Raw genomic sequence first — 27,965 nt, 5'->3', positions numbered from 1 at the left:
AGAAGAGGAAGCACTCTGCCATCAGAGCACTGTCCCTTCCTCCTGGAGTTCCCACCTTTTCTTCCCCAACCCCCAAAGTTTCCACCTTCTGGGAGAAACTGAAGAGGGCTCAGAGTGAACCAGCGTTGGAGACTTCCAAAATTCAGCTGCCCGAGGAGGGCCAGAAATCAGGGCAGAAGACCACCATTCCTGCCAGTGCACCTGCTGGCCTACAAAGGAAGCCAGCCATTTCCAGTAAAGCCCCCCAGCATGACCCCGTGGCCTCTCCCTCCAGCCAGAGCACCAGCAGCAGTGGGGGAGACCCAGAAAGGTCCCTGGCTCAGTGACAATCATCACAGGAAGCCAGTGTCCTCCAAGCTGGGCAGCCTGAAGCTGTGATGTCGCCTTGCTGTCAAGAAGCTGGGGCTGCCGCAGGGCTGCCAGGAGATGCCTTTCAACGCTTTTAAAAGTATTACGTTACATGTATGTCCACCAAAGAAAACAAGCAAAATGATTGCCCCAACATAGTTGGATGGCTGAAGACAAAAATGGAGTAGGTGAGGCAGTCAAGCTGCACTTCCTGCATTTTATTGCACTAAGGCCCTAAGGTTCAAGAACATTAAAAACCTGTGACAGGTTGGACATGTGTAGATTCCAACAGCTGCGGGTGGGAACCAGGCAAGAGGCCAACGCTGCTATGTGCCCAGCACACCTGGTCCAGTGGCATTCAGCAGAAGACGGAGGTGTCCAAGTTGCTGCCGGGGTCAATGAACATGATTCTAGTCAAGAGGGCAGCTGGCAACACTGTGGCCTTCAAAGGCCTCCTATCCAAAGCTACGGATGAGCTGAAGGACAGCATGACGCCTCCTGGAGACCAGAGGGCCCCTCTGCCCCACCTGACCCAGTGCACCATCTCTTCCTCCAGTCTGTCCCCTGCTTCCTCTGCCCTGCCCCCTCCCGCTTCCTCCCTGCCCAGCTCACTGCAGCCCTCTCTCCACCTTTCCAAGGTAGACACAGCTTGCTGCTCTCCTGAGGCCCCACTAAGGCTGTGACTCTGGTCCCCACTATCCTCTTGGACTTTACTTCCTTGGCCCCCTCCACACCTCCTTTTTGTTTGTCCCAGCCCCGCCCCCAACTCCCTCTCCCCCAGCTCCTCCTCTCCCATTCCTAATCCCCTCATCCTGATTCCTTTTCTCCTATATTTTCTGTAGCTAAATCATCTTTCCTTTACATGCTAATAATCTGCCCCTCCATCCCCTAGATGTCTGCCTTGTGCAACATGGAATGATGAAAATCTAGAAACTGGAATCTAACTCCTGGCCCTAGTCAGGAGTCGGTTTTGTGAAAGGGAGAAAAAAAAAGCAACTCCCCGTCAAAAGCAGCACCTAGTTTAGAACTTGATACAAGTGCCACTCGAAACATATTTCCTTCCGTTATTCTTCTATAGCCAGATAATTATTCCTAAAATAGATAGCCCCTGAGACCACTGAGAAGCACTGCAATGTGGAGTGACAAGGGTCTGAGAGCTGGTCTTGCTGTCCCTTATCCCCCAGTCCCAGTTGACATGAAGCCAAACTCCAGAGAAGAGCTGGGCCCACAGGGCATTTGGATTTTACTCCAGGTCTAATTCCCAGTCCAGTGCTCCTGCCTCCAGCGGCTCCATGTCCTCTGCCAGCCTGGCCAAGGAAGGGGTGTGTGGCAGAGTGCAGGGTGTGGGGAAAGAAAGGGAGGCCCAGGGGTAGCCCCAGGAGGGCGGTGCGGTGCATTTGGCTCTTGCTCCCTGCCTGGGTGCAGGTCTCCAAGTGAGTCCTCCTGTTTCCCCGTCTTCTGAGGCCCAGGGCTTTCTCAGAGCCTCCATGGGTCCCACACCTGCATCCATCACACAGTGTCTGGGTCCTGCCTGCCTGGCTCGTACCCCCACTCCCACCGCTGCCCTATTTCCATTCCTGGGCACTGTCGTTCCCTCTCTTAGAAGACTTACACAGGCCCTGCCCATCCCTTTTGCCAATCAAGTGAATGTCACCTACTCAGAGAAGCCCTCCCTGAGCACCCACCTGCAGTAGCGTCACCCCCATCTTCCACCCTCACTTTTCCTTGTGTTTCCTTCCTGGTGTTTCCTTCCTGGTGTTTTCTTCCTGGTGTTTTCTTCCTGGCCCCTATCCCTATTGGGAATTTTCTGCACTGATAGTCTAGTCTGTCTCACCCCTCGGGGGCCAGCGTATCTGTCTTCTCTGTTCCAGCACACTGCATGATCATTTGTGGGCACGAATTAAACAGGACAGCCCTGAGGTGCTGGGATTGGGAGCCCTTCACCCCAGGGGAGGAAGGAGCCTTGAGAAAGGGGAGAGGACTCGACTTAGTGGTCCCTGCCCACCCTGAGGTCCAGCCCTGGCCAGGGCTGACCACTGCGCTTTGGGGCGCCTGTCGCCTGTGCCCTTGACGGGTGGCCTGCAGGGGACACAGCCACCCTCGGTCAGCTGTGGCCCTGATGCAGCCACATCCCGGCAGACGGTACTGAGGAAGGACAAGCTCCAAAACCCAGGGCTCCAAAGGACCCATGGACAGTCGGGAGGCTCAGAGGAGTGACCCCGCGGCTGGGTCGGCGCTTTGAGGCCCATGGGGACCCAGTGGAGAGGGCTCGGGTGAGGCCTCTGGAGGCGCTGAACGGGGCTGGGAGCCTCGGGACCTGCAGAGGGCTCCCGCAGCAGAGCCAAAGGGCCCTTGGCCTTGGCCTTTGGCGGTTGAGTGTGGGTTTTTGGCGGTTGAGGGCAGGCAGTTGGCTGTTGGGCACCCCGCCCCTGCTGCCGGGCCCCGCCCCCATCTCCATGGAGACCCGAGGCCACCCAAAGGCATCTCAGCCCTGCCAGGCAATCCAGGACTCCCAGCTGAGCCTGCAGAAGGGCTCTCCCTCTGAGGGGCTGTAGCCAGAGCCCAGAGGTTTGCCCCTGGGGCACGGATCCCCCAGTCACTCACCCCCACGGGCTGCAGTGAGGGAGGTTCTGATGGGAGAATTTCCAGCTCCTACCCTGCAAGGATATGAACCTCAGAATATTCCTGCTCTGGGGACTGCCTCCATCCACCACATCAGAGCCAGCCATCGCAGAAGCTAGGCCAAGCTGACCACTCTGTCTGTGATCTCTGCCAGGGAGGCTGAAAGAACATCCAGCCCCACCCGTGGTTCCTTTCTGCCTCAAGCTATATGACAATATGACTCCCCACCTATTTTTTCATTTCCACTGGAGACACTAGTAAAACAATTCCTCACCCTTAGCCCCACTAAACCAACTGATGTGGAATCCGTGGGTCAATGTTGGCCGGGAGGTGCTGTTGACACCATACGGAGAACCTGGCACCTGCGCCCCCTACAGCCCTGGTCATGGTGGCTAGGGATTCCAGCCCGAGAACATCTCAGTGTCAACACTGGAAAAGAAATCAACTCTCCCATAGCACATACCTCATTTTAGAACACATAAAAGAACAGAAGAGGAAGCACTCCTCCATCAGAGCAGCGGCCCTTCCTCCTGGGGTTTCCACCTGTCCTTCCCCGTCTGCCAAAGTTTCCACCTTCCCAGCAAAACCAAAGGGGGCTCAAAGCAAGCCAGTATTTCCTTCTTGTCATTTTCAGCTGCCCAAGCAGGGACAGAAGTCAGAGAAAGTCAGATAAGAGTCTTGTTCCCCGCAAGAGAACAGGACCAGGAAGCCAGAAACGGGCTGGGAACCAGGTGGGAGTGTTGTGGGGTCCTAGTCTCCCCAGTGTGCTGCTGTCCTTAAAATCCACTTTGGGAGTGGGGTGTCAATACTGAATCTCCCTGCACCCAATGCCAGTTTGCAACCCCAGAGAGGGGGGCCCTGTGGACTCTGCTTGAGCTCCCGAAGGGCCGGCCCCTCAGAGTCTGTCTTCCCCACCTTGCTGCCATTCACCCTTGGGAAGTGCCAGCCCTGTGGGAGGAAGCACCTTCCCCAGGCCTGGCACTGGACAAGGCCAGAATTGTTTCTGGCCCATGACCTGTGGCAAAGCCTGACAACTCTTCTCCAGAAGCCAGGCTCAGTCAGCTAGGCTGGGTCAAGAGACCATAGAGAAATGGCTTCAGGCACCAGAACAAAGCCCACAAAGAGAAAGCCCCCTCCAGTGTCAACTCATGCTAGGCCTCAGGAGCCGTGCAGCCCTCGGTGCAGGCCGGGCAACTGTGGCTTGTTCATCTCCCTTTGCGGCAGCATAGTTAGGAGGCACCATAGACGCGGGATTGACCTCCACCTCACCTCGCAAAAAGATACAAAACTATGGGATCCTTGACACCATCCGCCAGGGAACTGGCCTGGCATAGGCTAACTGGGACCCAGACTGTCCTCCAAATCATCTCTAGGAAGGCTGGCCTTGCTTTCTAGAGAGAGAGATGAGTATCATGTATCATTCAGCTTCACCAGGCGACTGACAAGGTGGAAACCATCTATGTGGTGATGGAGCACGCCAGTGGAGGAGAGCTACAGCACCAGATACGCCACCAAGGCCACATCGAGGAAGAGGAGGCCTGAACCATGTTCAGGCAGATTCTGTCAGCCCTGCACTACTGCCACTTAAAGAACATCACACAGCCACACCTAGAGCTACAAAACATCCTACTCAATGAGGAAGGCAATATAAAAATCATGGACTTTGGCTTTAGCATGACATTTGGGGAGGCAGAGATGCTGAAAACCTTTTGTGGCACACACCCCTACATGGCCGTGGAACTCTTCCTGGGCCAGGAGTGCCAGCGCCACCATGATTGTATGGAGCCTCAGTGCCACACTGGATTCCATGGTGGCCAGGGCCCTGCCCTTCTACTCAGGGAACCCTACAGGCCTCAAGGAAAAATGATCAGTGCAGAGCACCATTCACCACAATGTTTTTTCCCAACGAATGGAAAGACTTATAAAAAGTGACTAATGCTGGACCCCAGGGAGTGTCCTTCACTGGAACAAGTGATGAAAAATCCGTAAGTGAAAAGTGTCCAGAGGTTGCCAATCACACCACACTGAGAGCCACTCCTGGACCACCCGAACCCCAAACAACCCAGCTCGTGGCGGCGGTGGGATTCCAGGCCGAGAACACCTCAGTGTCATCACTGGAAAACAAATCAACTATCCCAAGCAACCTGCCTCATTTTAGATCACAGAAAACAACAGAAAAGGAAGCGCTCCACCATCAAAGTAGGGTCCCTTCCTCCTGGTGTTCCCACCTGTCCTTCTCCATCTGCCAAAGTTTCCATTTCCTGGTAAAACCAAAGAAGTCTCCAAGCAAGCCAGTATTTCCTACTTGTCATTTTCAGCTGCCCAGGAAAGGCCAGAAGTCAGGGAAAGTCAGATAAAATCCCCCTTTCCCCCAAGAGAGCAGGACCAGGAAGCTGGAAGCAGGCTGGGGACAGGCTGGGAGTGTTGTGGGACCCCTTGTCTCCCTCACGTGCTTCTGTCCTTAATATCCACTTTGGGGGTAAGGGTCCCCAGGTGTCAATACTGAATCTCCCTCCACCCAGTGCCAGTTTGCAACCCCAGAGAGAGGGTCCCTGTGGGCCCCGCTTGAGTTCCCCAAGGGCCCCTCAGAGTCTGTCCCTCTGCCTTGCTGCTGTGCCCCGCTGGAAGTGCTGGCCCTGTGGGAGGATGCCTTCCCCAGACCTGGCTTCCATTTGCATCCAACAAGGCCAGAGTTGTTTCTGACCTGTGACCTGTGGTAGACCTTGACTTCTCCTCTCCTGAAGCCAGGGCTCCAGGCTCACCGAGCTGGGCTGGGTCAAGAGACTACAGGGAAACGGGCTCCAGGCACCAGGGCAAAACCCACAGACAGAAAGCGCCCTCCAGTGTCCACCCAGGCCGGGCCTCAGGAGCCGTGCAGCCCTCGGTGCAGGCTGGCCAACCTTGGCTTGTTCATCTCCCTTTGCCGCCAGCAGCCTCCATTTGGGGGACATTCTTCTTGGGAGGGACTGACAGTCATGGAGGGGTGGGAGCAGGCCTGAGCAGGGTGGCCTCCCTAGAGGCAATCCAGAGAGCAGGGTCAGGCAGTCAGGGGGCTCCAGCTCCACCATCCAGGTAAGGAAACCGTAGCATTTCTGATATGGTTTGGCTCCCACCCAAATCTCATCTTGAATTGTAACTCCCCCAATTCTCACGTGTCCTGGGAGGACCCTGGTGGGAGGTAATTTGAGTTCTGGGCGCGGGTCTTGAGGACCCTGGCGGGAGGTAATTGAGTTCTGGGGGCGGGTCTTGAGGGCCCTCGCGGGAGGTAGAGTTCTGGGGGCGGGTCTTTCCTACGTTGTTCTTGTGATAGTGAGTGGGTCTCACAAGATCTAATGGTTTAAAAAACCATCTGTTCCCTTCCTTAGAAGAATTCCACAGGCCCTGCCCATCCCTTTTGTCAATCAAGTGAATGTCACCCCCTCAGAGAAGCCCTCCTTGAACACCCCATCTGCAATAGGGTCACCCCCATCTTCCACCAGCACTTTTCCTGGTGTTTCCTTCCTAGCCCTTGTCCCTATTGGGAGTTTTCTGCACTGACAGACTAGTCTCTCTTGCCCACCTGGGGGCCAGCGTGTCTGTCTTCTCTGTCCCTGCACACAGGAGATGCTCAACGATCATTTGTCAGCAAAAATGAAACAGGAAGGCCCCTGAGGTGCTGGGATTAGGAGCCATACACCCCAGGTGAGAAGGAGCCTTGAGGCAGGGGAGAGGACCTGAGTGAGTGCCCCCTGTCCACCCCGAGGGTCATCCCTGGGCAGGGCAGGCCACTGTGCCTTGTGGTATCTGTCACTTGTGACCTGGACAGGTGGCCCACAAAGGACGCGGCTGCACTCAGTGAGCTGTGGTCCTGGGGCAGCTGTGTCAGGGTGGCCCTGACTTGAGACACCTGGGATGCCTGTCCACCCGTCCATTCCTGGGCAGCAGCTCTGGGAAGGAGGCAGCCTCCTGGGGCTCTGCCACGGGCTGCCAGGCTGAGGGAGTCTTGGTTTTGGGCTGTTGGCAGTTGAGTGTGGGGCATTGCATTCTTCTTCATTCCTGTCCATAAGGATCACCAGAAGCAATTTGCCTTCAGCTGGGAAGGCCAGCAATATACCTTCATGGTCCTATCTCAGGGCTCTATCACCTATCTGGCTTTGTGTCGTAATCTTCTTCACAGATATCTTAATGGCGTTTTCCTTGCACGAGATATCACACTGGTCCGTTACATTAATGACATTATGCTGACTGGAGCAAGAAGTAACAACCACACTGGACTCGTTGGTGAGACATTTGTGTGCCAGGGGATGGGAAATAAATCCAACTAAAATTCAGGTGAGGCTGGAGAATAGGGAAACTGAAGCAGGAGAGTAGCAAAGGGAATTAAAAGTTAAATAAAGGGCAGAATGACTAAAAGCAGAAAGCAGAAGCAAGGTAAAAGGGCAGTGGGCAAGAAGCAAGATAAGAAGAGCTAGAAGCTGAGCAGCCAAAACAAAGAGAAGCAAGTAAGTACACCCTGGCCGGCAGCATCCAGAGCAAACCAGTAAGGGTCCGCTCTTCAGGGCTAGGCATGTGCATTAGAGAAAAACGTATCCTTACCATGACCCCATATGATAATCAGCTCATTAAAGCTCATGAATGTTGGGGACCAGCTTCAACACCACCCGCAGGGTACCTGAAGTCCGGTGGCGACAAAGGATTGAAAAGAGACAGGTTAAGTGGGGAGCCAGGGGGCCAGTTGCAAAATGGAGGCTGCAAAAGGCTCAGAGCTCTGGTCTCCACACTATCTATTGAGTATGATCACTTAGATCTAAGAAGCAGAGTTCAGGGTGAAACAGTGAAAGGGAGGCAGGGCATCACAGGTGTAATCTATAGCAATAGCGTTTAATTGAATCTCCTTTGTACTCAAACAGCGTATCTTTACCTTACCCGAGAGTAGCTAGTGGGAGCGGCTTAACCAGGAGCCTGCACATCTGTCCACATTCCAGGGTTTCAAAGGAGTGTCTTTCTCCTTGAACACAGTGTTTACAGATAAGAGAGTGGGTCTCTGGGCCGGGTGCAGTGGCTCATGCCTGTAATCCCAGCACTTTGAGAGGCCGAGGTGGGTGGATCACGAGGTCAGGAGATTGAGACCATCCTGGCTAACATGGTGAAACCTCGTCTTTACTAAAAATACAAACAATTAGCCAGGCATGGTGGCGGGCACCTGTAGTCCCAGCTACTCGGGAGGCTGAGGCAGGAGAATGGTGTGAACCTGGGAGGCAGAGCTTGCAGTGAGCTGAGATCGCGCCACTGCACTCCAGCCTGGGCGACAGAGCAAGACTCCATCTCAAAAAATAAAAATAAAAAATAAAAAACAAAAAAAGTAGGTCTTGCTCTGAGCATGGGGACACGATGGCAGTTAGGAGGCTTTCCTCCTTAGAGGCTGCTTGTGGCTTTCCACAACGTATTGTCCCATATTTTTATGGCCAGTTTATGCAGGCATCCCATAAGCCTTTTTCCCAACAATGCATATGGACTACATATTGGAGTTGGTGCACAAGCGCACAGGGGCCAAAGTAACTAAGCAACACACCTATCAATCAAAAAGACACCGGCTAGAGATTAGGGAGCCTTGGGAAGAGAAGGAAAAAAAACCCGTAAAAAGATCCAAACTACACCACGCTGGGTCTGATCTCACCTCGCGGAGGTCAGTCCGCGCTCCCCCTCAGAGAGTGGAATGCTGTGCCTAATCCATTTCTGCTGCCTTGCTTTCCTATCTGTGTGTGTCTCATCCAATTCTTTGTTCAGGACACCAGGAGTCTGGACCTGCATGGCACCTTCCGGCAACACAGGGACCTACTACTGCAGTAAAATATCTAGGGGTCCAGTGGTTTGGGGCCTGTCGAGATATTCTTTTTAAGGTGAAGGATAAGTTGTTGCATTTGGCCCCTCCTGTGATCAAGAAAGAGGCAAAATGTCTAGTGGGCCTATTTGGATTTTAGAGGCAACACATTCCTCATTCAGGTGTGTTACTCCGGCCCATTTGTCAAGTGACCCAAAAGGTTGCCAGTTTTGAGTGGGGTCCAGAACAGGATAAAGCTCTGCAAGAGGTCCAGGCTGCTGTGCAAGCTGCTCTGCCACTTGGGCCATATGACCCAGCAGAACCAATGGTGCTTGAGGTGTCAGTGGTAGATAGCAATGATGTTTGGAGCCTTTGGCAGGCTCCCACAGGTGAATCACAGCAGAGGCCTCTAGGACTTTGGAGCAAGGCTCTGCTGTCTTCTGAAGATAACTAGTCTCCTTTCAAGAGACAGCTCTTGGCCTGTTAGAAAGTGAACATTTGACTATGGGTCACCAAGTCACCATGCGACCTGAACTGAATATCATGAACTGGGTGTTTTCTGACCCATCTAGCCATAAAGTGGGAGGGATGTGCACAGCAGCATTCCATCATCAAATGAAGTGGTATGCATGTGATCCGGCTCGAGCACGTCCTGAAGGTACAAGTAAGTTACATGAGGAAGTGACTCAAATGCCCATAGTCCCCACTCCTGCCACCCTTCCTTCTCTCTCCCAGCCTGCCAGTGGCCTCATGGCCCCATGATCAGTTGACAGAGGAAGAGGAGACAAGGGCCTAGTTTACAGATGGCTCTGTACAATATGCAGGTACCACCCATAAATAGACAGCTGCAGCCCCTTTCTGGGGTATCTCTGAAGGACAGTAGTGAAAGGGAAATCGTCCCAGCAGGCAGAACGTCGAGCAGTGCACCTGGTTGTGCACTTTGCATGGAAGGAGAAATTGCCAGATGCGTGATTATATACTGATTCATGGGCTGTAGCCAATGGTTTGGCTGGATAGACAGGGACTTGGAGGAAGCATGATTGGAAAATTGGTGAACTGGGGGAAGAGGTATGTGGATGGATTTCTCTGACCACAGTATGTGGTCAAAAACTGTGAAGATATTTGTGTCCCACGTGAGTGCTCACCAAAGAGTGACCTCAGCAAAGGAGGATTTTTATCGTGGGTATTTATCAATTATGACTCATTCTGTAGACACCACTCAGCCTCTTTCCCCAGCCACCCCTGTCATCGCCCAATGGGCTCATAAACAAAGTGGCCATGGTGGCAGGGATGGAGGTTACACATGGGCTTAGCAACACGGACTTCCACTCACCAAGGCTGACTTGGCTGTGGCCACTGCTGAGTGCCCAATTTGCCAGCAGCAGAGACCAACACTGAGCCCTCGATATGACACCATTCCTCGGGGTGATCAGCCAGTTACTTGGTGGCAGGTTGATTACCTTAGATCTCTTCCATCATGGAAAAGGAAGAGGATTGTCTTCACCGGAATAGACACTTACTCTGGATGTGGGTTTGCCTATCCTGCACGCAACGCTTCTACCGAGACTACCATCCTCGGACTCAAAGGAATGCCTTATCCACGATCATGGTATTCCACACAGCATTGCCTCCAACCAAGGCACTCACTTTATGGCTAAAGAAGTGCAGCCGTGGGCTCATGCTCATGGAGTTAACTGGTTTTACCATGTTTCCCATCATCCTTAAGCAGCTGGATTGATAGAACAGCGGAATGGCCTTTTGAAGTCACAATTACAATGCCAACTAGGTGACAGTACTTTGCAGGACTGGGGCAAAGCTCTCCAGAAGGCTGTGCATGCTCTGAATCAGCATCCAACGTAGACAGTTTCTCCCATAGCCAGCATTCACAGATCCAGGAATCAAGGGGTGGAAGTGGATGTGGCACCATTCACCATCACCCCTAGTGACCCATTAGCAAAGTTTTGCTTCCTGTTCCTGGAACATTATGTTCTGCTGGCCTAGGGGTCTCAGTTCCAGAGGGAGGAATGTTGCCACCAGGAGACAAAATAATAATTCTATTAAAGTGGAAGATTGCCAACTGACCATTTTGGGCTCCTCTGCCTCTAAGTCCACAGGCTAAGAAGGAAGTTAGTGTTGGCTGGGGTGATTGACCTGGACTATCAAGATGAAATCAGACTACTACTCCACAATGAAGGTAATAAGGAAGAGTATGCATGGAATATAGGATTCCCTTAGGTCATCTCTGAGTATTACCAGGCCCTGTGACTAAGGTCAATGGGAAACTACAACAGCCCAATCCAGGCAGGACTGCAAATGGTCGGATCCTTCAGGAATGAAGGTTTGGGTCATTCCACCAGGTAAAAAGCCACAAGCAGCCGAGGTGCTTGCTGAAGGCAAAGGGAATACAGAATGGGTAGCAGAAGATAATAGTTATTAATACCAGCTACAGCCATATGACCAATTGCAGAAACAAGGATTGTAATGGTCACGACTATTTCTTCCTTATTTTGTTAAAAATGTTTGTGCATGTATACACTTGTACTAAGAAAACATCTTCATTTTATTTCCTTTCTTTTTCCATTACCATGTGACATAAGATTTGATTTTATATCAGCATTTAAGTGTTAACTTTATGTAATAGCATTTATGTTAGGCATTAGTGTGCCTCTGGTTGTATGAAGGATAGCTGTATTATGTTAGGTATAATTGTGACCTTATTTTTCCTTTATTTGGAGATTAAATATGATTTCAGGAGATGTGTATGGGTTCAAGTTGACAAGGACTTGTGATGTTAATATATCAAACTGATTGGATTGAAGGATGCCTAGATAGCTGGTAAACTTGTTCCTGGGTGTGTCTGCGAGGGTGTTTCCAGAGGAGATCAACATTTGAGTCCACGGACTGTGAGTGGCAGACCCACCCTCAGTGTGGGTGGAGACCATCTAACAGCTGCCAGCGTGGTTAGAACAAAGCAGGCCGAAGGTGGGATAAGCTGGCTTGCTGAGTCTTCTGGCTTTCATCTTTCTTCTGTTCTGGGTGCTTCCTGCCCTTGGACATCAGACTCCAGGTTCTTTGGCCTTTGGGCTCTTGGACTTACACTAGTGGTTTGCCAGGGGCTCTCGGGCCTTTGGCCACAGACTGAAGGCCACACTGTCAGCTTCCCTGCTTTTGAGGTGTTTGGACTTGGACTGATCTACTATTGGCTTCTTTCTTCCTCAGCTTGCAGATGGCCTATTGTGGGACTTTGCTTTGTGATTGTGTGAGTCAATTATCTTTAATAAACTCCCTTTCATATATACATATATCCTATTAGTTCTGTCCCTCTAGAGAACCCTAATACATTATCTCTCTCCCAGGGGCCACAGGCTTGCAGGCCTACCTGGCCAGGGAGATGATCTAAATCTGCCTGAGAGGCAGGAGGTGAGGAGCTGGTGCTGGAGGTGCGGTGGCCCTGCCTGGGAGCACCAGCAGCTCCAGCTGCTGCAGCAAGGAGACTGGGGACCTGGGGCTGCAAGACGGTTTGAAGAGATGTGGGCATCAGCATTTTTTATATGTCATCTCGTGTGTGTTTGTGTGTGTGTGTTTTAAACACTGGAACTATAAAACTTCACATTGAAGAAAAACTGCAGGATGTAAAACAAAACCCACCTGCAGCTCAGGGCTGGCCTGCAGGCCTGTAACTGGTGCAGTTTTCAGCCTGTGCTGACCGTGACTACGGCAAGGCTCCACTGCACGCCCCAGGGACATGGTCTTTGTGGCTGCAGCCAGAGATCCCTCCCCATTGCCAGGGCTATCTGGCTCTGAATCTGTGTGCTCCTGTGGGGCAGGAGTCAGCTTCTTGACCTGGTTTTCCTTCGTAACTGCTCTCTGAAGGTAGCGGCTGGCCAGAGATCCTTTGCTGAATGGATCCTGGAACCCAGCCCCAGTCCCTGGGCCTCTCCCCACTGGAGCCACTCACCACTGCCAGGCTGGCCACCAGGGTACACTCTTCTTCCCTTGACTTTCTATCCCAAGCCTGGAAGGCATACAGAAGCCTCCTCCTAGCACCAAGGAACCCAGAGAGCAGGAGAATGGAGCAGCAGGGTCACAGCCTGGCTTGCAGTGCCCATTCCTGGCAACTGCCACAGGCCAGCTACATTCAGCTGTAGGTTCCCAAACACAGCCTGGAACAGTTGCAACCACTTTTCGGGCCTTCTCTGGTTGGTCTATGTGCAAACTAGCAACCTGCCTCTGTCCATAACCCAGCACCCCATGTAGACACAGCGGCTCAGGGGTCTCATCATTCCCGGGAGCCCCTGCCTCCTCCAGACCTTGGTGTGGCCTCTGGAGGGGACAGCAGAGCCACAACTTCCTACAGGAACCAGGTTCACATACTAGAAGGGCCAGGCGGAAGAGCAGTTCTGCTGGTTTTGGGCCTCAATGAAGAAAGATGGGATTTCTTTTCCTACACAGAAACACCCCGAGCAGAAACAGAAAGAGATCTTTTGTGCCCACTGATATATGTCTCTCTGTCCAGCCTGTCATTGTCCAGAGCCATGGGTAGTGGAAGGCGGGAAGTACAGGCTCCTTCCCGGCTTCTGCAGGCCAAAGGCCTCTGCTGAGAGCATCCAGCGCTGTGTGCTTCTCCACCCTGGCCACACCCTCAAATCATCGGGTGAGCCTTCAACACACCCAGACCAAGGAAATCTATGGCGCTGAAACGGGGGAAAAAAAGAAAAGCATGAAGTTTTCTTAAAGCCCCAGCTCTCCAGTGAGTTTCCTGCCTTGGTGCTCCTGGAGATGTTGTCTGGGCAGCTCAGGGGCCTGCAGCCCTGCCTGGGGCAGAGCTCCAGGGACTTGCAGGGTCAAAGGTGCCTGGGGCAAGCTTCCCAGCATCCTCGTCTCCACACTGGCCTCAATGGATGTGAGGAAAGGAAGGCCACTGACTTTCCAGGTCCCTGCTCCACTGGGGAGAGTGCCTGGGGAGGGGCTTTTCTACACTCTCTACCTACAGCCTCCTTCAGCAGCAAAGCTGGCTGGTGTTGCCAGGAGATGCTTGTACAACTTTAAGGCCCAAGGAATGAGTCCTAACTCATGTGTCCCCCGAAACTGAGTAAAAATTTCTGGCCCCCACCCTGATTCAGAGCCGAGTTCCAGAAATGTGTGGGGGTGAAGCCTCATTTTCAAGTTCATGCGCTTTAGGCACTCATTGATCTTTGACTTTTTTCACTCAGCAGTTTCCTTTTTTTTCAATTAAAAAATGTATAAAACTTGCATAAAATTTACCTTCTTATCAATTCCAGCATCATTAAATATATTCACAATGTTGTGCAAACATCACCACTGTTCACTTCTAAAACTTCCATCATCCCCAACAGAAACTGTGTACCCTTTAAAGAGTAATTCTCCACTCCCCCTCCCCGCACTCTGTTCTACTTTTTGTCTCTTATGAATTTTCCTATTCTAGGTACTTCCTAAGAGTGGAATGATACAGTATTTGTCCTCCTGTGTCAGGCTTATTTCACTTAGAATAATGTTTTTCCTTTAGAGATAGGATCTCGCTCTGTTGCCCAGGCTGGAGTGCAGTGGCACAATCACAGCTCACTGCAGCCTTTCTAGGCTCAAGCAATCCTCCCGCCTCAGCCTCCAAGTAGCTGGTACTACGGGTGCGTGCCACCACACCTGGCTAATATTATTTTTTGTAGAGATAGGGTCACACTAAGTTGCCTAGGCCAGTTGGAACTCCTGGGCTCAAATGATCCTCCCACCTTGGCCTCACAAAACGCTGGGATTACAGGCGTGAGCTGCTGCTCTCGGCCTTGGAATAGTTTTGAAGTCTCATATATACTGCAGCATGACTCAGAATCTTACTCTTTTTTTTTTTTGAGACGGAGTCTAGCTCTGTCGCCCAGGCTGGAGTCCAGTGGCATGATCTCAGCTCACTGCAACCTCTGCCTTTCGGGTTCAAACGATTCTCCTGCCTCAGTCTCCGGAGTAGCTGGGATTACAGGCATGTGCCACCACACCCAACTAATTTTTGTATTTTAGTAGAGACAGGGTTTCATCATGTTGGCCAGGATGGTCTCGATCTCTTGACCTCATGATCCACCTGCCTCAGCCTCCCAAAGTGCTGGGCTTACAGGCATGAGCCACTGCTCCTGGCCTTACTCCTTATGAATAATATTCCATTCTATATATATATCACATTGTGTTTATCCATTCCTCTGTTGATGGACACTAGTTTCCACTTTTTGGCTAATGTAAATAATGTTACCATGTACATGGGTGTGCAAGTATCTCTCTGAATCCCAGCTTTCATTTCTCTTGGGTACACATCTCAAGAGGGGAGTTGCTGGTCCCATGGTAATGGTAATTCCATGTTTCTCTTTTGGAGGAATCACCAGACTATTGTCCAAAGTGGCTGCACTGTTTTACATTCCCACTAGCAAAGCACGAGGGTTTTGATTTCTCCACATCTTCACTAACACTTGTTTTTTGTGTTAAGTAGCTCAGTGTGGTTTTGATTTGCATTTTCTGGTGGACTGACAGTGATCATTTTATCTTCTTTGAAGAAATATATATTTAAGTCCTTCACTCATTGTTGAATCACTTTTTAAAATTGAGTTGTAGGACTTCTTTATATATCCTGGATATTAATCCCTTAGGAGATATATGATGAGTTTTTACTCTTTATAGTGTCCTTTGCTGCACAAAATTTTTAAATTTTCATGATGTCCAATTTATCTGTTTTCTTTTGTTGCCTATTTTTTGAGTCATATCAAATAAATTACTGCCAAATCCATTGTCATGAAGCTTTCCCCCTATTCAAAGCGTTTTACAGTTTTAGCTCTGACACTTAGGTCTTTGATCCAGTTCAAGTTAGTTTTTGTATACGGTACGAGGTTAAGACTCCAACTTCATTCTTTGCAGATGGGTATGGGTATCCATATCCCAGCACAATTTGATGAACAAACTGTCTTTTCCCCATTGAATGGTCTTGGCACCCTTGTCAAAACTCAATAGACCATAGATGTGAGGGTAGTTTCCTTTTACCCGGGAATGCAGTTATTGGTGATCTCTCCAAGACAACCTAAGTTAATGTCTAGAGTTGGAGGATCCTGTTCTACGGCAAGGAATGAAATTTGGCAAGAAGTTTCCCTGTCCTTCCACAACTTAGACAGTACCCCAGCAGGCATTCCTGGGAGTGCAGAGATGACTAGGAACCCAGGGTCCTTTTTTTTTTTTTTTCCTGAGACAGAGTCTTGCTCAGTCACCCAGGCTGGAGTGCAGTGGCGCGATCTTTGTTCACTGCAAGCTTTGCCTCCTGGGTTCACATCATTCTCCTGCCTCAGCCTCCCAAGCAGCTGGGACTATAGGCGCCCACCACCACGCCTGGCTTTTTTTTTTTTTTTTTTTTTTTTTGTATTTTTAGTAGAGATGGGGTTTCACCATGTTAGCGAGGATGGTCTCGATCTCCTGACTTCGTGATCCACCCGCCTTGGCCTCCCAAAGTGCTAGACTACAGGCATAAGCGTCCGGCCTAGGACCCTGGGTACTTTTACAAACCGCAAGCCAAGCTTGCTTCGGAAAGCAGAAGCAACAGATACCAATGGAAACCCAATTACTGAATTCACCACCTCTGTTCAATATGCCATCCAGAGTGGCCTTTTCCTCCTCTAAGCCAGCGATTTTTTATAGCCTTTACCCTTTCTCTTTCCTGGCATAAAGTAGGGAGTAATAATACACCCACGGGCTATGATTAGACCCCAAAAAACTAACAACATTCCAGTTCTGGCTCCCTTCCATGAAACTACTATAAAAATAAGCAAAAAGGGGCATCTTTAGCCCTGCAATGTGAATGGAGGCAGGACTTCTGGCAAAGGGAAGGGGTACTGTGAGGAAGGGCATTGCAAAGGCACATGGTTCCTCTCCTTAAAGGAAAGAGGTGGGGACAGGATGTGCCATCCTGGCAGTTTTGGGTTCTCCTCCAGACTTCCAGTATCTTCTACCTGGCCAGGAAACTCAGGACATGGAAACTTGGTAGTCACTGTGGACCAGGCTGAGCTCACTTGGCAGAGCAGCAGCACTCAGCGCACCACATCCCAAAGCCCGGTCTCTCGGAGCACGCGCATTCCACTTGGAAGCTGCCAGGCTGCCCTCAGACACAAGTTGGTTTCTTAGCATGGGAGCCAGCAAGCAAGTTTTAAATAAGGTGGGTCCTGAATTAGTAGTCACTATGAGAAATTCGGGAGTGTGATCAAAGTGTTGCACTTTCTTCCAATTTTTTAAAAAATAAACTAGAGTTGGATTTTGTGTGCTATCTTCCCATTTACAAATATTGGTTGGATGTATGTAGGGAAAGTGGGTCAAAAATATCTGTGCAGTGTTGCAACTCAGTGGCGGCAGTGGTGAGGAAGGCTAGAGCATACATTTGAGATCTTTAATTTTTTTTTTTTTTGAGATGGAGTCTCACTCTGTCGTCCAGGCTGGAGTGGCACTATCTCTGCTCACTGCAAGCTCCGCCTCCTGAGTTCATGCCATTCTCCTGCCTCAGCCTCCTGAGTAGCTGGGACTACAAGCGCTTGCCACCATGCTCGGCTAATTATTTGTGTTTTTAGTAGAGATGGGATTTCTCCATGTTAGCCAGGATGGTCTCAATCTCCTGACCTCAAATGATCCACCTGCCTTGGCTTCCCAAAGTGCTGGGATTACAGGCGTGAGCCACCATGCCCGGCTGAGATCTTTAATTTTTTTTAAGGCCAAACTTTTTCCTGTCTCTTAGGAACCAGCTGTGGACCTCACACATTTGTGGTTCATAAAATATTTAAGGAAATATATATATATATATATATATATTTTTTTTTTTTTTTTTTTGAGACGGAGTCTTGCTCTATCGCCCAGGCTGGAGTGCAGTGGCCGGATCTCAGCTCACTGCAAGCTCCGCCTCCCGGGTTTACGCCATTCTCCTGCCCCAGCCTCCCAAGTAGCTGAGACTACAGGCGCCCGCCACCTTGCCCGGCTAGTTTTTTGTATTTTTTAGTAGAGACGGGGTTTCACGGTGTTAGCCAGGATGGTCTCGATCTCCTGACCTCATGATCCACCCATCTTGGCCTCCCAAAGTGCTGGGATTACAGGCTTGAGCCACCGCGCCCGGCCAAGGAAACATTTTTATACCATTTGTACATTTATACCATTTATACCATTTATACATTATACCAGTTCAACTCCAGTTACACATTAGAATCACCTGGAGAGGTTTTAGTCAAAAAAAAAACAAGGCCAGGCGCGGTGGCTCACCCCTGTAATCCCAGCACTTTGGGAAGCCGAGGCAGGTGGATCACGAGGTCAGGAGATTGAGACCATCCTGGCGAACATGGTGAAACCCCGTCTCTACTGAAAATACAAAAAAATTAGCCGTGTGTGGTGGCGGGCACCTGTAGTCCCAGCTTCTAGAGAGGCTAAAGCAGGAGAATGGCGTTAACCCGGGAGGCGGCGGAGCTTGCAGTGAGCGGAGATCGCACCACTGCACTCCAGCCTGGGCGACAGAGCGAGACTCTGTCTCAAAAAAACAGAACAAAACAAAACAAAACTAAGACATGGGTAGAATGATGTTTAAGGTGATAATCAGAGTCTGCCTCGAAGTCATGTCAAGGTCCAAATGGCTCAAGCTCAAGGTAAAGTTGAAACTTACAGTGTGATATGGTCAGAATGCTGGTCAGCATCAGGACAAGGGTTGGGTCCAAGGTCATACCAGTGCTAAGGATTAGAGCCAAGAGGATCAAGGTCATTTTAAGGTCAGAGCAGTTCAAAGGCAGACTATCATCAATGGCAGGATGACTAAGGTTAACTTAAGAATGGTTAATGTCAGCTAGATTCAAGTATAAACTTAGGGGAAGTATAAACTTATGGCCAGGACAATGTTCAGGGTTGGCTTCAGATTCAGATTCAGATTCAGGGCCATGAAAAGCATCAGCGCATACTGGATTCAAAATCAATCAAGGTCAGTTTCAAGGGCAAGTTTAAAATGAGGGCAAAACATGGTCAGGGTGATGGTTAGGATGAGGACAAGGGTCAGAATTAGGGCTAGATTCAAATTCAAGGTCAAGTTCATGCTTATTTCAGCTTAAGGTCAGGATGACTGTGTATGAGATTCAAGATCAGGATCAACACACCTGTAATCCCAGCACTTTGGGAGGCCAAAGCGGGTGAATCATTTGAGGTCGCCAGTTTGAGACCAGCCCAGCTAACATGGTGAAACCCTCTCTACTAAAAAATACAAAGTTTAGCTAGGTGTGGTGGTGTACACCTGTAATCCTGGTTACCCAGGAGGCTGAGGCAGGATAATCGCTTGAACCCAGGAGGCGGAGGTTGTGGTGAGCTGAGATCACACCTCCAGCCTAGGCGACAGAATGAGACTCCGTTTCAAAAAAAAAAAGTCAAGGTCAGGACATGTGGGTCAGTTTCAAAGTTAATCCAAGGTCACCTCAAGGGGATCAAGGTCAGGATGATCATAAGTGTAAATCAATTAGAATGAGTCTAATGTGCTAATGAAAAGAATCGATATTAGTACAAGTACATCCAGTCTCAATCATTTGATTCATGTAACTCCTAATTGCATGCGACTGACAAGTGAGAGGAAGGTAAGCAGGACACATACATTCCTCTCTAGGGCACGTTCTTACTGCAATGCAAGGTAGAGTGAACCAAGATGCACCTACTTCGTGCTATTGGAAGGCATCATTTTCAGTGCAAAAAAGCTTAGTCTCAGATCTCTAAGGTGAAATCTTATCGCTGGTCAATGTTAACGGACACGAATGTAAACAATGCAATACACATTAACCTCAAAGGCATATTCTTACTAAAAGATGAGTGGAATCAGAATGAACCCCAGTAGGAGTTTGGATTAGAATTCCTGTTAGTACAACAAACTCAGGCATTCTTCTTAAAACCAAATCCTCATAGCTTATTGGGGGAGATAAAGTCGGCACAGCAACACACTCACATGCAGACAGAATAAGCTGGGATCTGAGGAAGGAGTACTACTGAAACAAGTACATATTAGTACAACAAACTCATTCCCAGATGTCCTTTCCAAAACTTTTTTTTTTTTTGAGATGGAGTCTCACTCTGTTGCCCAGGCTAGAGTGCAGTGGCACAATCTTAGCTCACTGCAACCTCTGCCTTCCAGGTTCAAGCAATTCTCCTGCCTCAGCCTCCCAAGTAGCTAAAACTACAGGCACCTACCACCATGCCTGGCTAAATTTTGTATTTTTATTAGAGACGGGGTTTTGCCATGTTGCCCAGGCTGTTCTCAAGTTCCTGGCCTCAGGTGATCCACCCACCTCGACCTCCCAAAGTGCTGGAATTACAGGTGTGAGCCAGTGTGCCTGGCCAAAAGTAACTTCTGATTACTTGTTAGAGTAAACTGAGATGGATGTAAACACAGCAACACACTCATCTCTCATTCTCACCTCGAGACAAATACAAATGAACCCAAACAATCCATAGTACTGCAGACAAACTCAGTCCCAGATCTTCTTCTCAGAAGTATATCCTTACTGCTTATTGCAGCAAAACGACAAGCTCCCCTCTTTTGAGAGAAAACACATGCTTATGCTGAATCTAAATAGGAATATAGAAATAGGCACTGTGTTGATGCAGAGTTCAGTCTCAGCCATGGCTTCCTACTGTGGTTAAGCTGAATCCCTTAGATAAACATTATACAATTTAGGGTTATAATATGACACCAAGCTCAGCCATCAGGCTGATGGGACATGAGACTAATTAGTCCCAGGTCAGAGAGTAAGACCTATTGTCATAGTAGGGTTTCATATTAGCTTCAAAGTCAGGTGATGATTAGGGTCAGGAGGTGGGTCAGAGTCAAGGTTATTCAACAGTGATCATGTTTAGGGTAAAGTCAAAGTCAGTTCAAAGCCAAAGCCATTAAAATTACGGTAAGCTATGGTAAGGACAATGGTTGAAATCAGAGTCAATTAAAGATTACATTCATCTTAAGCTAAGTAATGTCAGGATGATCATCAGTTTAGGATAAAGGTCAAGCAGATCAGAAGTCAAGGTCCATTTTAATGTCACATACAAGGTCAAGACCAGTGTAACACAGAGGAATAGATGCCTGATTTGCAGAGGTGAGCATCACACAAGAGTCCACACACTGTGGCCCTGTCACTGGGCCCCAAGCTGGGGCCCTCTAGAGGACAAACACCTGATGAGGCCCAAACAAAATACAGGACCAGAGAAGATTTAAGCCATGCACCACCAGCCAGGGTGAAATTGCACTGTGGGTAATCTCACATTGTGCAGCATCTGAGCTTCTAAACTATGCTATTTTTAACACATAAAGTACATGCCAAGAGGAGCCACGAGGAAATAAACCAGCTGAGGAGCCTGAGAAGTAGAAATGTAAAAAAGTGTAGCAAAGTAGAATTCAAGATCTAAGTCAATGAGGCACTTCTGCAAAACCTAAAGTGACCCATGGCCTGAACTACTACTATTTTAATAAAATTGCTTCTAAGTGGGATCTATTCCATTCCAGGTAGGGGTTTACATATGTCGGAATACAGGGTCTCTGCTGCCAAATCTTCCTCTCCTGTGACAAATGCAGAATTATACATCTAAGTGTTAGCAACTAGGTCAACTAAAAATAAAAAACACACGACTAGGTTACAGTTACACCTACAGGATATGCATGGCTCAGAGGTCCCCAGCAGTTTGTGGTTGATCTTCTAAAGGGACAATGCTTTCTCCATCCATGGTCCTCAACCTCCAAAACTGTGATTAAACTACCCACCCCTCCCCCCACCCCCCCAAAAAAAACTAGGGACAGGCACTACAGGACCAGATATGAGAGGGCCTTTCTGCCTCGAAGCACCACACGTGCCATTTATGGAGGGCTCCTTGCTGTATAAAGGCATTGACTATGATTAGCTCATGTGGTCTCTACTGAGTCAAGGCTCTCAAAGAAGGAAAAAAAGACATGGCAAAGGCAGATGATCATTGTTCTTGTTCAATTTTATTGGCATTGCGTTCATCTCTTTACAGAAGAACTCAGCCCACACCCTAGAATGTAGACCTTTGGAAAAAGGAGAAGTGCTCCATTAAGCAAGCTACAATGTGGGGGCAGATCCTAGGAAGGGAGCAGAACTGCCAGGGTTCCAACCAAAGAAACAGGTTAATTAATAATGGGCAATATTGGGGAGATGGGTGGGGAAAAGGAGTAAAAGCTCTGCTAACCTAAGGATACCACAACCCTGAAAGGAGCGCCTTCTAGAACAAAGGTAAAAATCACTAGGACAGATCTGTGAGGGTTTTCCTTTCACTCTCATAGTAGGATGCTGATCTAACGGGAGTTTTGAAGTGTGCAGCGGGGGAAAAAAAAGAAAGAAAATGAGAATTTTAATTTTTGAAATAACGGCAATTTATCCATTGCACATACTACTGTATTATGCAAATCAACCTTTTGGAAAATTTAGACACAGAAGGGAACTAGACAGTTTTCCCCCTGGAGAGATGAAAAGCTTTTTGGCTCTTAAGTCTTTGATAAAAGGTGTACATAATTCTTGTGTCTACTGTACAGAATACTGCCGCTAGCTGGATTTCCCAATTCTGAGTAACACTCTGCAATCCAAACAGGGTTCAACCCTCCATCTTACATGCCTGCATTACAGGACTTAAACACATAATCCAAGAATTTCTTACACTAATTTATACATTTTAATTGGTTGCATATATTAACATGTACTATAAGATTCTTTTCTAAGAAGCATTACATAATAAATGGATACTGTAAAAAGATCTGATTAGTTAAAAGTAACAAGCATTAACAGATAGATACATACAAAACTCAGCCTGATCAGACTGGGTGTGAGCCTGTAATGGGGCATGGGGCACCAGCCTTCCCAAGGGGTAGCCTTCAAGGAGGGAGGGGAAAGGGGAGGTAAAAAGACCACAAGACCGTTAAAAAAAAATCAGACACAGATTAACTGTAAACAGTTCTCTCTCTCTCCAGTGGACAAAAAGAATAAGCTTCCAATGCCAACTCCATATCAGAATGACATCCACCGCTGGCCTGTCCTGCTGCCATACACGCGGGCTCATGTGGGTGGGCAGGCAGACCCCAAGAGCCATCATGGGCAGGGGCTGGAGTTTGATTACGTCAGGTGTGTGTGTATGTGTGTGTGTGTATGTGTGTGTGTGTGTGTGTCTGTGTGACATGTGGGGTGTAACTGTGTTTGATGGGGTTTTCTTTTGGCAGCTGGATGTGAGAGATCAATGTATGTTTTGTTTGGAAGAGGAGAGGGGAATTGTGTTGAAGGCCTACATGTGTTCTTGGTTTGTGAAGGACTCTGTGCTCAACTCTCACTGCCCCCTCAGCAACTGCAGCTTTCTGCCGAGGCCTTGGCCCGGTCATTCTTGTCCAGTTTGATAGGTTCAGGGAATTCGTTGTACAGCTCCACCTCCGTTTCCTGGACAAGGAGACAGAGAAAAGGTGGTTACTCAGGGAAATGAAACATTTCAGCCCTCATTGCGGGCCCTTTCTGCCCAGGAGGGGCTCACTTCTGCTTGGGCAGAGTGGGCCGGGAGCTGTGGAGCAGAGCCTGCCCACGCAGTTAAGGGAACACTCTGGCAGAAGGTGCCATGCTCAGGGAGTAGCAAGAGAAAAAGATTTTGTGACAACTCCAGGTCAACGTGAAGAGAGGTGTCCTGCCAGGAGAAGCATCAGTCTGCACTGAGCAATCAGGACAGAAGTTCACATATGTTTTCAATCAGATCATGATCTGGGAACTCTGGGACCACATCCACATCCAGTTCAGATGCTTTCTGTATGTTCCCTATAGTTGACAATGGTTAACAATGGTGTGGATTTCTAGTTTTTCTCAAACATCTGGCAACCCTCAGCCAGTATGTGCACGAGGTGAAGTGGCTGGAGCTGAGTATGAGCTGCCCTCTCAACCTGGAACACTCCTCCTACTTCCCCATATTCCATACACTTTTCTGGACCAATGGCCTCTGCTCTGGTCTCTTTTTTCTTCCAAAGGTTTAGCAGAGCTTTGTCTCCCAAATGCTGCAGGCCTAGAAAGGCAGCTGTGAATGAATTTTATTACCATCTGTGACAAGTGTCAGAGCAGATGGACTATGGTCATTTTAGTGGGACTTTGCTAAAGTAACATGTTTCCAACGAGGAGCAGCATTCTACTTTTGGGTGCAGGAAAACAGTATCACTTAAACATTGAGCACTTGTGTGCCAGTGACTGTTTTAGGATTTGCAGATAAAGCAGGAACTGTTTCTATTCATTAAAAGTTATCTAGGAAAAAAATCATTCCATTCACAATAGCTATAAAAGTATAACTCATCTAGGAATACATACTTAAAAAAATAACAGCTTTGGCTGAGCATGGTGTCTCATGCTCGTAATCCCAACACTTTGGGAGGACGAGGCAGGTGGATCACCTGAGGTCAGGAGTTCAAGACCAGCCTGGCCAACATGGTGAAACCCCGTTTCTACTAAAAATACAGAAATTAGCTGGGCATGGTGGCAAGCACCTATAATCCCAGCTACTCAGGAGACTTGAGGCAGGATAACTGCTTGAATCCAGGAGGTCGAGGTTGCAGTGAACCAAGATGGTGCCACTGCACTCCTAATAGCTTTATTGGGTTTTAACTCACATGCCACAAAGTGTACAATTCAATGGTTTTTAGTATATTCAGAAAGTTGGGCAACCATCAACATTAACTCTAAAATACTCTCATCACCCCCCAAAAAAACCCTACGCCCATTAGTAGTTCCTTCCCGCTCCCATTCTACACCATCCTGGACCCAGCAAGCACTGATCTACTTTCTGTCTCAATAGACTTGCCTATTATTCTGGACACTTAATTTTTAAACATTATTTATTTATTTTAATTTTCCCCATTTCTTCTAGTGGACTGCAATTTCTGTTTTTTGTTTTTGGTTTTTTTTTTTTTTGAGGCAGAGTCTCGCTCTGTCGCCCAGGCTGGAGTGCAATGGCATGATCACAGCTCACTGCAGCCTCTAACTCCTGGACTCACACAATCCTCCAGTCTCGGTCTCCCAAGTAGCTGGAACTATAAGCTCGTGCCACCACGCCTAGCTAATTACTCCTGGTTTCAAGTGATCCTCCAGCCTCAGCCTCCCAAAGTGCTTTGATTTCAGGCAGGAGCCACTGCATCCGGGCTGGACATTTCATTGAAATGGAATCATACAACATACGGTCTTTTTACAACTGGCTTCCTTCGCTTAGCACCCATGTGGCAGCAGGTGTCACTACTTCATTCCTTCTTATAGCTGAATAATATTAGAATGCATGGATAAGCTGTCCTTTGTTTATTCACTTATCAGTTGATGGACATTTGAGTTGTTCTTACTTTTTGGTTGTTACAAATAGCGACATTTTATATTGCCACTAGTACCTAGGAATATGTTTACTGTTAAAGGCAAAGGATCCTATTATAAATCAATTATAGCTTGGGTGTACCTGTAGTCCTACCTACTTAAGAGGCTATAGTGGAAAGATCACTGGAGCCCAGAAGTTGGAGGCTACAGTGAGTGATGATTGCACCACTGCGTAGCAGCCTGACAGAGCAAGACCCTGTCTCAAAAAAAAAAAAAAAAAAATCAATCAATCAATCAATCTTACTGAAGGAACGGAAACAAGACCTAAAATAGTATCATGGGCGGAATGTTTTGTTTTTTTGAGATGGAGTTTTGCTCTTGTTGCCCAGGCTGGAGTGCAATGGTGCAATCTCAGCTCACTGCAACCTCCGCCTCCCAGGTTCAAGCAATTCTCCTGCCTCAGCATCCTACATAGCTGGGATTACAGGTGCCCACCACCACGCTCAGCTAATTTTTTGTATTTTTAGTAGAGATGAGGTTTCACAATATTGGCCAGGTTAGTCTCAAACTCCTGACCTCAGGTGATCCACCTGCCTCGGCCTCCCAAAGTGCTGGGATTACAGGCATGAGCCACCGCACCTGGCCAGGCAGAATGTTTGTGTTCCTCCAAAACTCCTGTGTTGAAGCCCTAACCCTTCAGCTGGCTGTATTTGGAGTAAGGAAGGAATGAAGGTTAAATGAGGTTGCAGGGTGGGGCCCTGATCTGAGAGAATTCGTGTCCTTATAAGAAGAGGTGACACCACAGACATCTTGCTCATGTGTCCCCTCTCTCTGCACACAGCAGAAAGGGCATGGGAGGACACAGTGAGAAGACAGCAGTCTGTGAGCCCAGAAGAGCGCCCTCACCAGAAACAAAATGTGCCAGCATCTTGCTCATGGACTTCCGGCCTCCAGAACTGTGAGAAAACAAAATGTCTGTTGTTGGACCCACCCATGTTGTGGGGTTTTGTTAACGCAGTCTGAGCGGACTAATGCAACAGCTGCAACAAAAATGCAATCAATGGGGAAAAAACAGTGGGCCTGAAGAAAAAAATTCCAGTCAAAATTTCAACAGAGTTTTATTTGGGGTGTGGAAGGTAAGAGGAAAATCGTGGAACTGAAACAAAATTATTAAAAAATAATGTGGCAGGCAGGGCGGGGTGACTCACGCCTGTAATCCCAGCACTTTGGGAGGCTGAGGCGGGCGGATCACAACATGAGTTCGAGCCCAGCCTGGCCAATATGGTGAAACCCTATCTCTACTAAAAAATACCAAAATTAGCCAGGCGTTGTGGCGGATGCCTGTAATCCCAGCTACTTGGGAGGCTGAGGCAGGAGAATCACTTGAACCCGGGAGGCGGAGGTTGCAGTGAGCTGAGATCATGCCATTGCATTCCAGCCTGGGCAACAGAGCAAGACTCCACGCCCGCCCGCCCCCTTCCCCCCCCCCCAAAAAAAAAGAAATGTGGCAAGAGGAAACTTGCCTCATCAGGCAGTGAAATCAAGACAGTCCAGATAGGGAACATGGCATGGACATCACCAGAACAGACTGGAGAGACCAGAAACAGATCCCAGCACATATGAGCATTTAGCACAGGCCACGGTCTATTCAGGGAGGGAAACGACTTACGTAACATAGCCGAATGATTTCAAACAACTGGCTGAGCTCTCTGAGAGAAAAGGCAAGTCTCTCTTTCCTGCCATAAGCCAAAACAAACTCCAGCTGAATTAGAGAAAAATCTGATGTAGACACAGGAAACACAGAAACTTAAAATGACATACCCAAATAAAAAATTACTTTTTTCCTATGTTCAAAGGACTTAAAAACACCACAGAGTTGAAAAAGTCACTTGAGATACAAGTAGAATTAACTTCAATTCACCAGCAGCTCATGAGACCCGAGAGAGGCCCAACCATGTGCTGTGTGCTGGCTGTGTGCAGCAGAAAAAATCCAAATGGCTAAGCCCAGGGAGAGGGACTCAGAGGGACCAGTAGCCACGATGGTGGCAATTTATATACCCAAAGATTGGCAATGTCAGCAGAGTGACAAGTGACACCTATTGCTTGCTGGCAAGGAGGTAGAACAAAGCAAGCCCACGCTGCTGAAATGTTATTCCCCTTGGGGAAAGCAACCTGGCATCCTAACTTATACTAAAACAGACCCTCCAATGTAACAATCTAACTCCTTAGGGGCTAACTCTAAAAATAAAAGCATGAAGACAACAGGGACAGTAGTGATAGAAGCGAAAAACTCAGACGGTGATGCCAGGCAACAGGGAAACAGGTGGGAAACACTATCCTACACGTATTTGGATTTCCATTCCCTTGTACGAACATTAAGAAAAACACAACCGTTTATTATTCGTGGGTGAGGGTGGCTAAGTCTGCATCTTGGTCTTTTCCTTACCACTTGAGGGCTCTCCTGGCATTCTGGGTGGAACAATTTCCTCATTGAGTAGGTCTGTCCCTTTCATTCTGGAACACTTAGTGCGGACCCCACTCATGCCAGAATTTCCCTGGTCCTTGGAGCAACCATTCCAAACAACTCTCTGTCCTGCTGAAAGCCATTACCTTCATTCTGCTGGCTTCCTGGAGTCAGCAGAATCTGCCTTGCCCTTCACAGCCACTATGTGCTTCAAGTGCTCTATGCATCCCCCCAAAGCTGTCACACCTCTGACCACCCCGACACTGTCTGATGAGGCCTCGTGACCTGCCTTAATCACCACTGCCCCAACAGAGTTGTACATAAAACAGACTTTCAACTCGCATGAGTGGTTGTATCTAATCACAGAAACAGTAAATAA

General features: G+C 48.6%; 1 protein-coding gene across 1 annotated transcript in view; it reads right to left on the bottom strand.

Moving 5' to 3' along the window:
* Window positions 1-22,160: 22,160 nt before the first annotated feature.
* Window positions 22,161-27,965, bottom strand: part of RAB7A (RAB7A, member RAS oncogene family) — an 82,430-nt gene continuing 76,625 nt past the window's right edge. The window contains exon 6 of the mRNA XM_010354628.2: window positions 22,161-23,232. Coding sequence (XP_010352930.1) covers window positions 23,137-23,232 — 96 coding nt within the window. The 3' untranslated portion in view covers window positions 22,161-23,136. The remainder of the gene's footprint in view (window positions 23,233-27,965) is intronic.

This window comes from Rhinopithecus roxellana, chromosome 1 (assembly GCF_007565055.1).
Source record: "Rhinopithecus roxellana isolate Shanxi Qingling chromosome 1, ASM756505v1, whole genome shotgun sequence".
Classification (NCBI taxonomy): domain Eukaryota; kingdom Metazoa; phylum Chordata; class Mammalia; order Primates; family Cercopithecidae; genus Rhinopithecus; species Rhinopithecus roxellana.
Note: the sequence above shows the minus strand (reverse complement) of the source record. Positions and strands in the feature narration are given on the sequence as shown.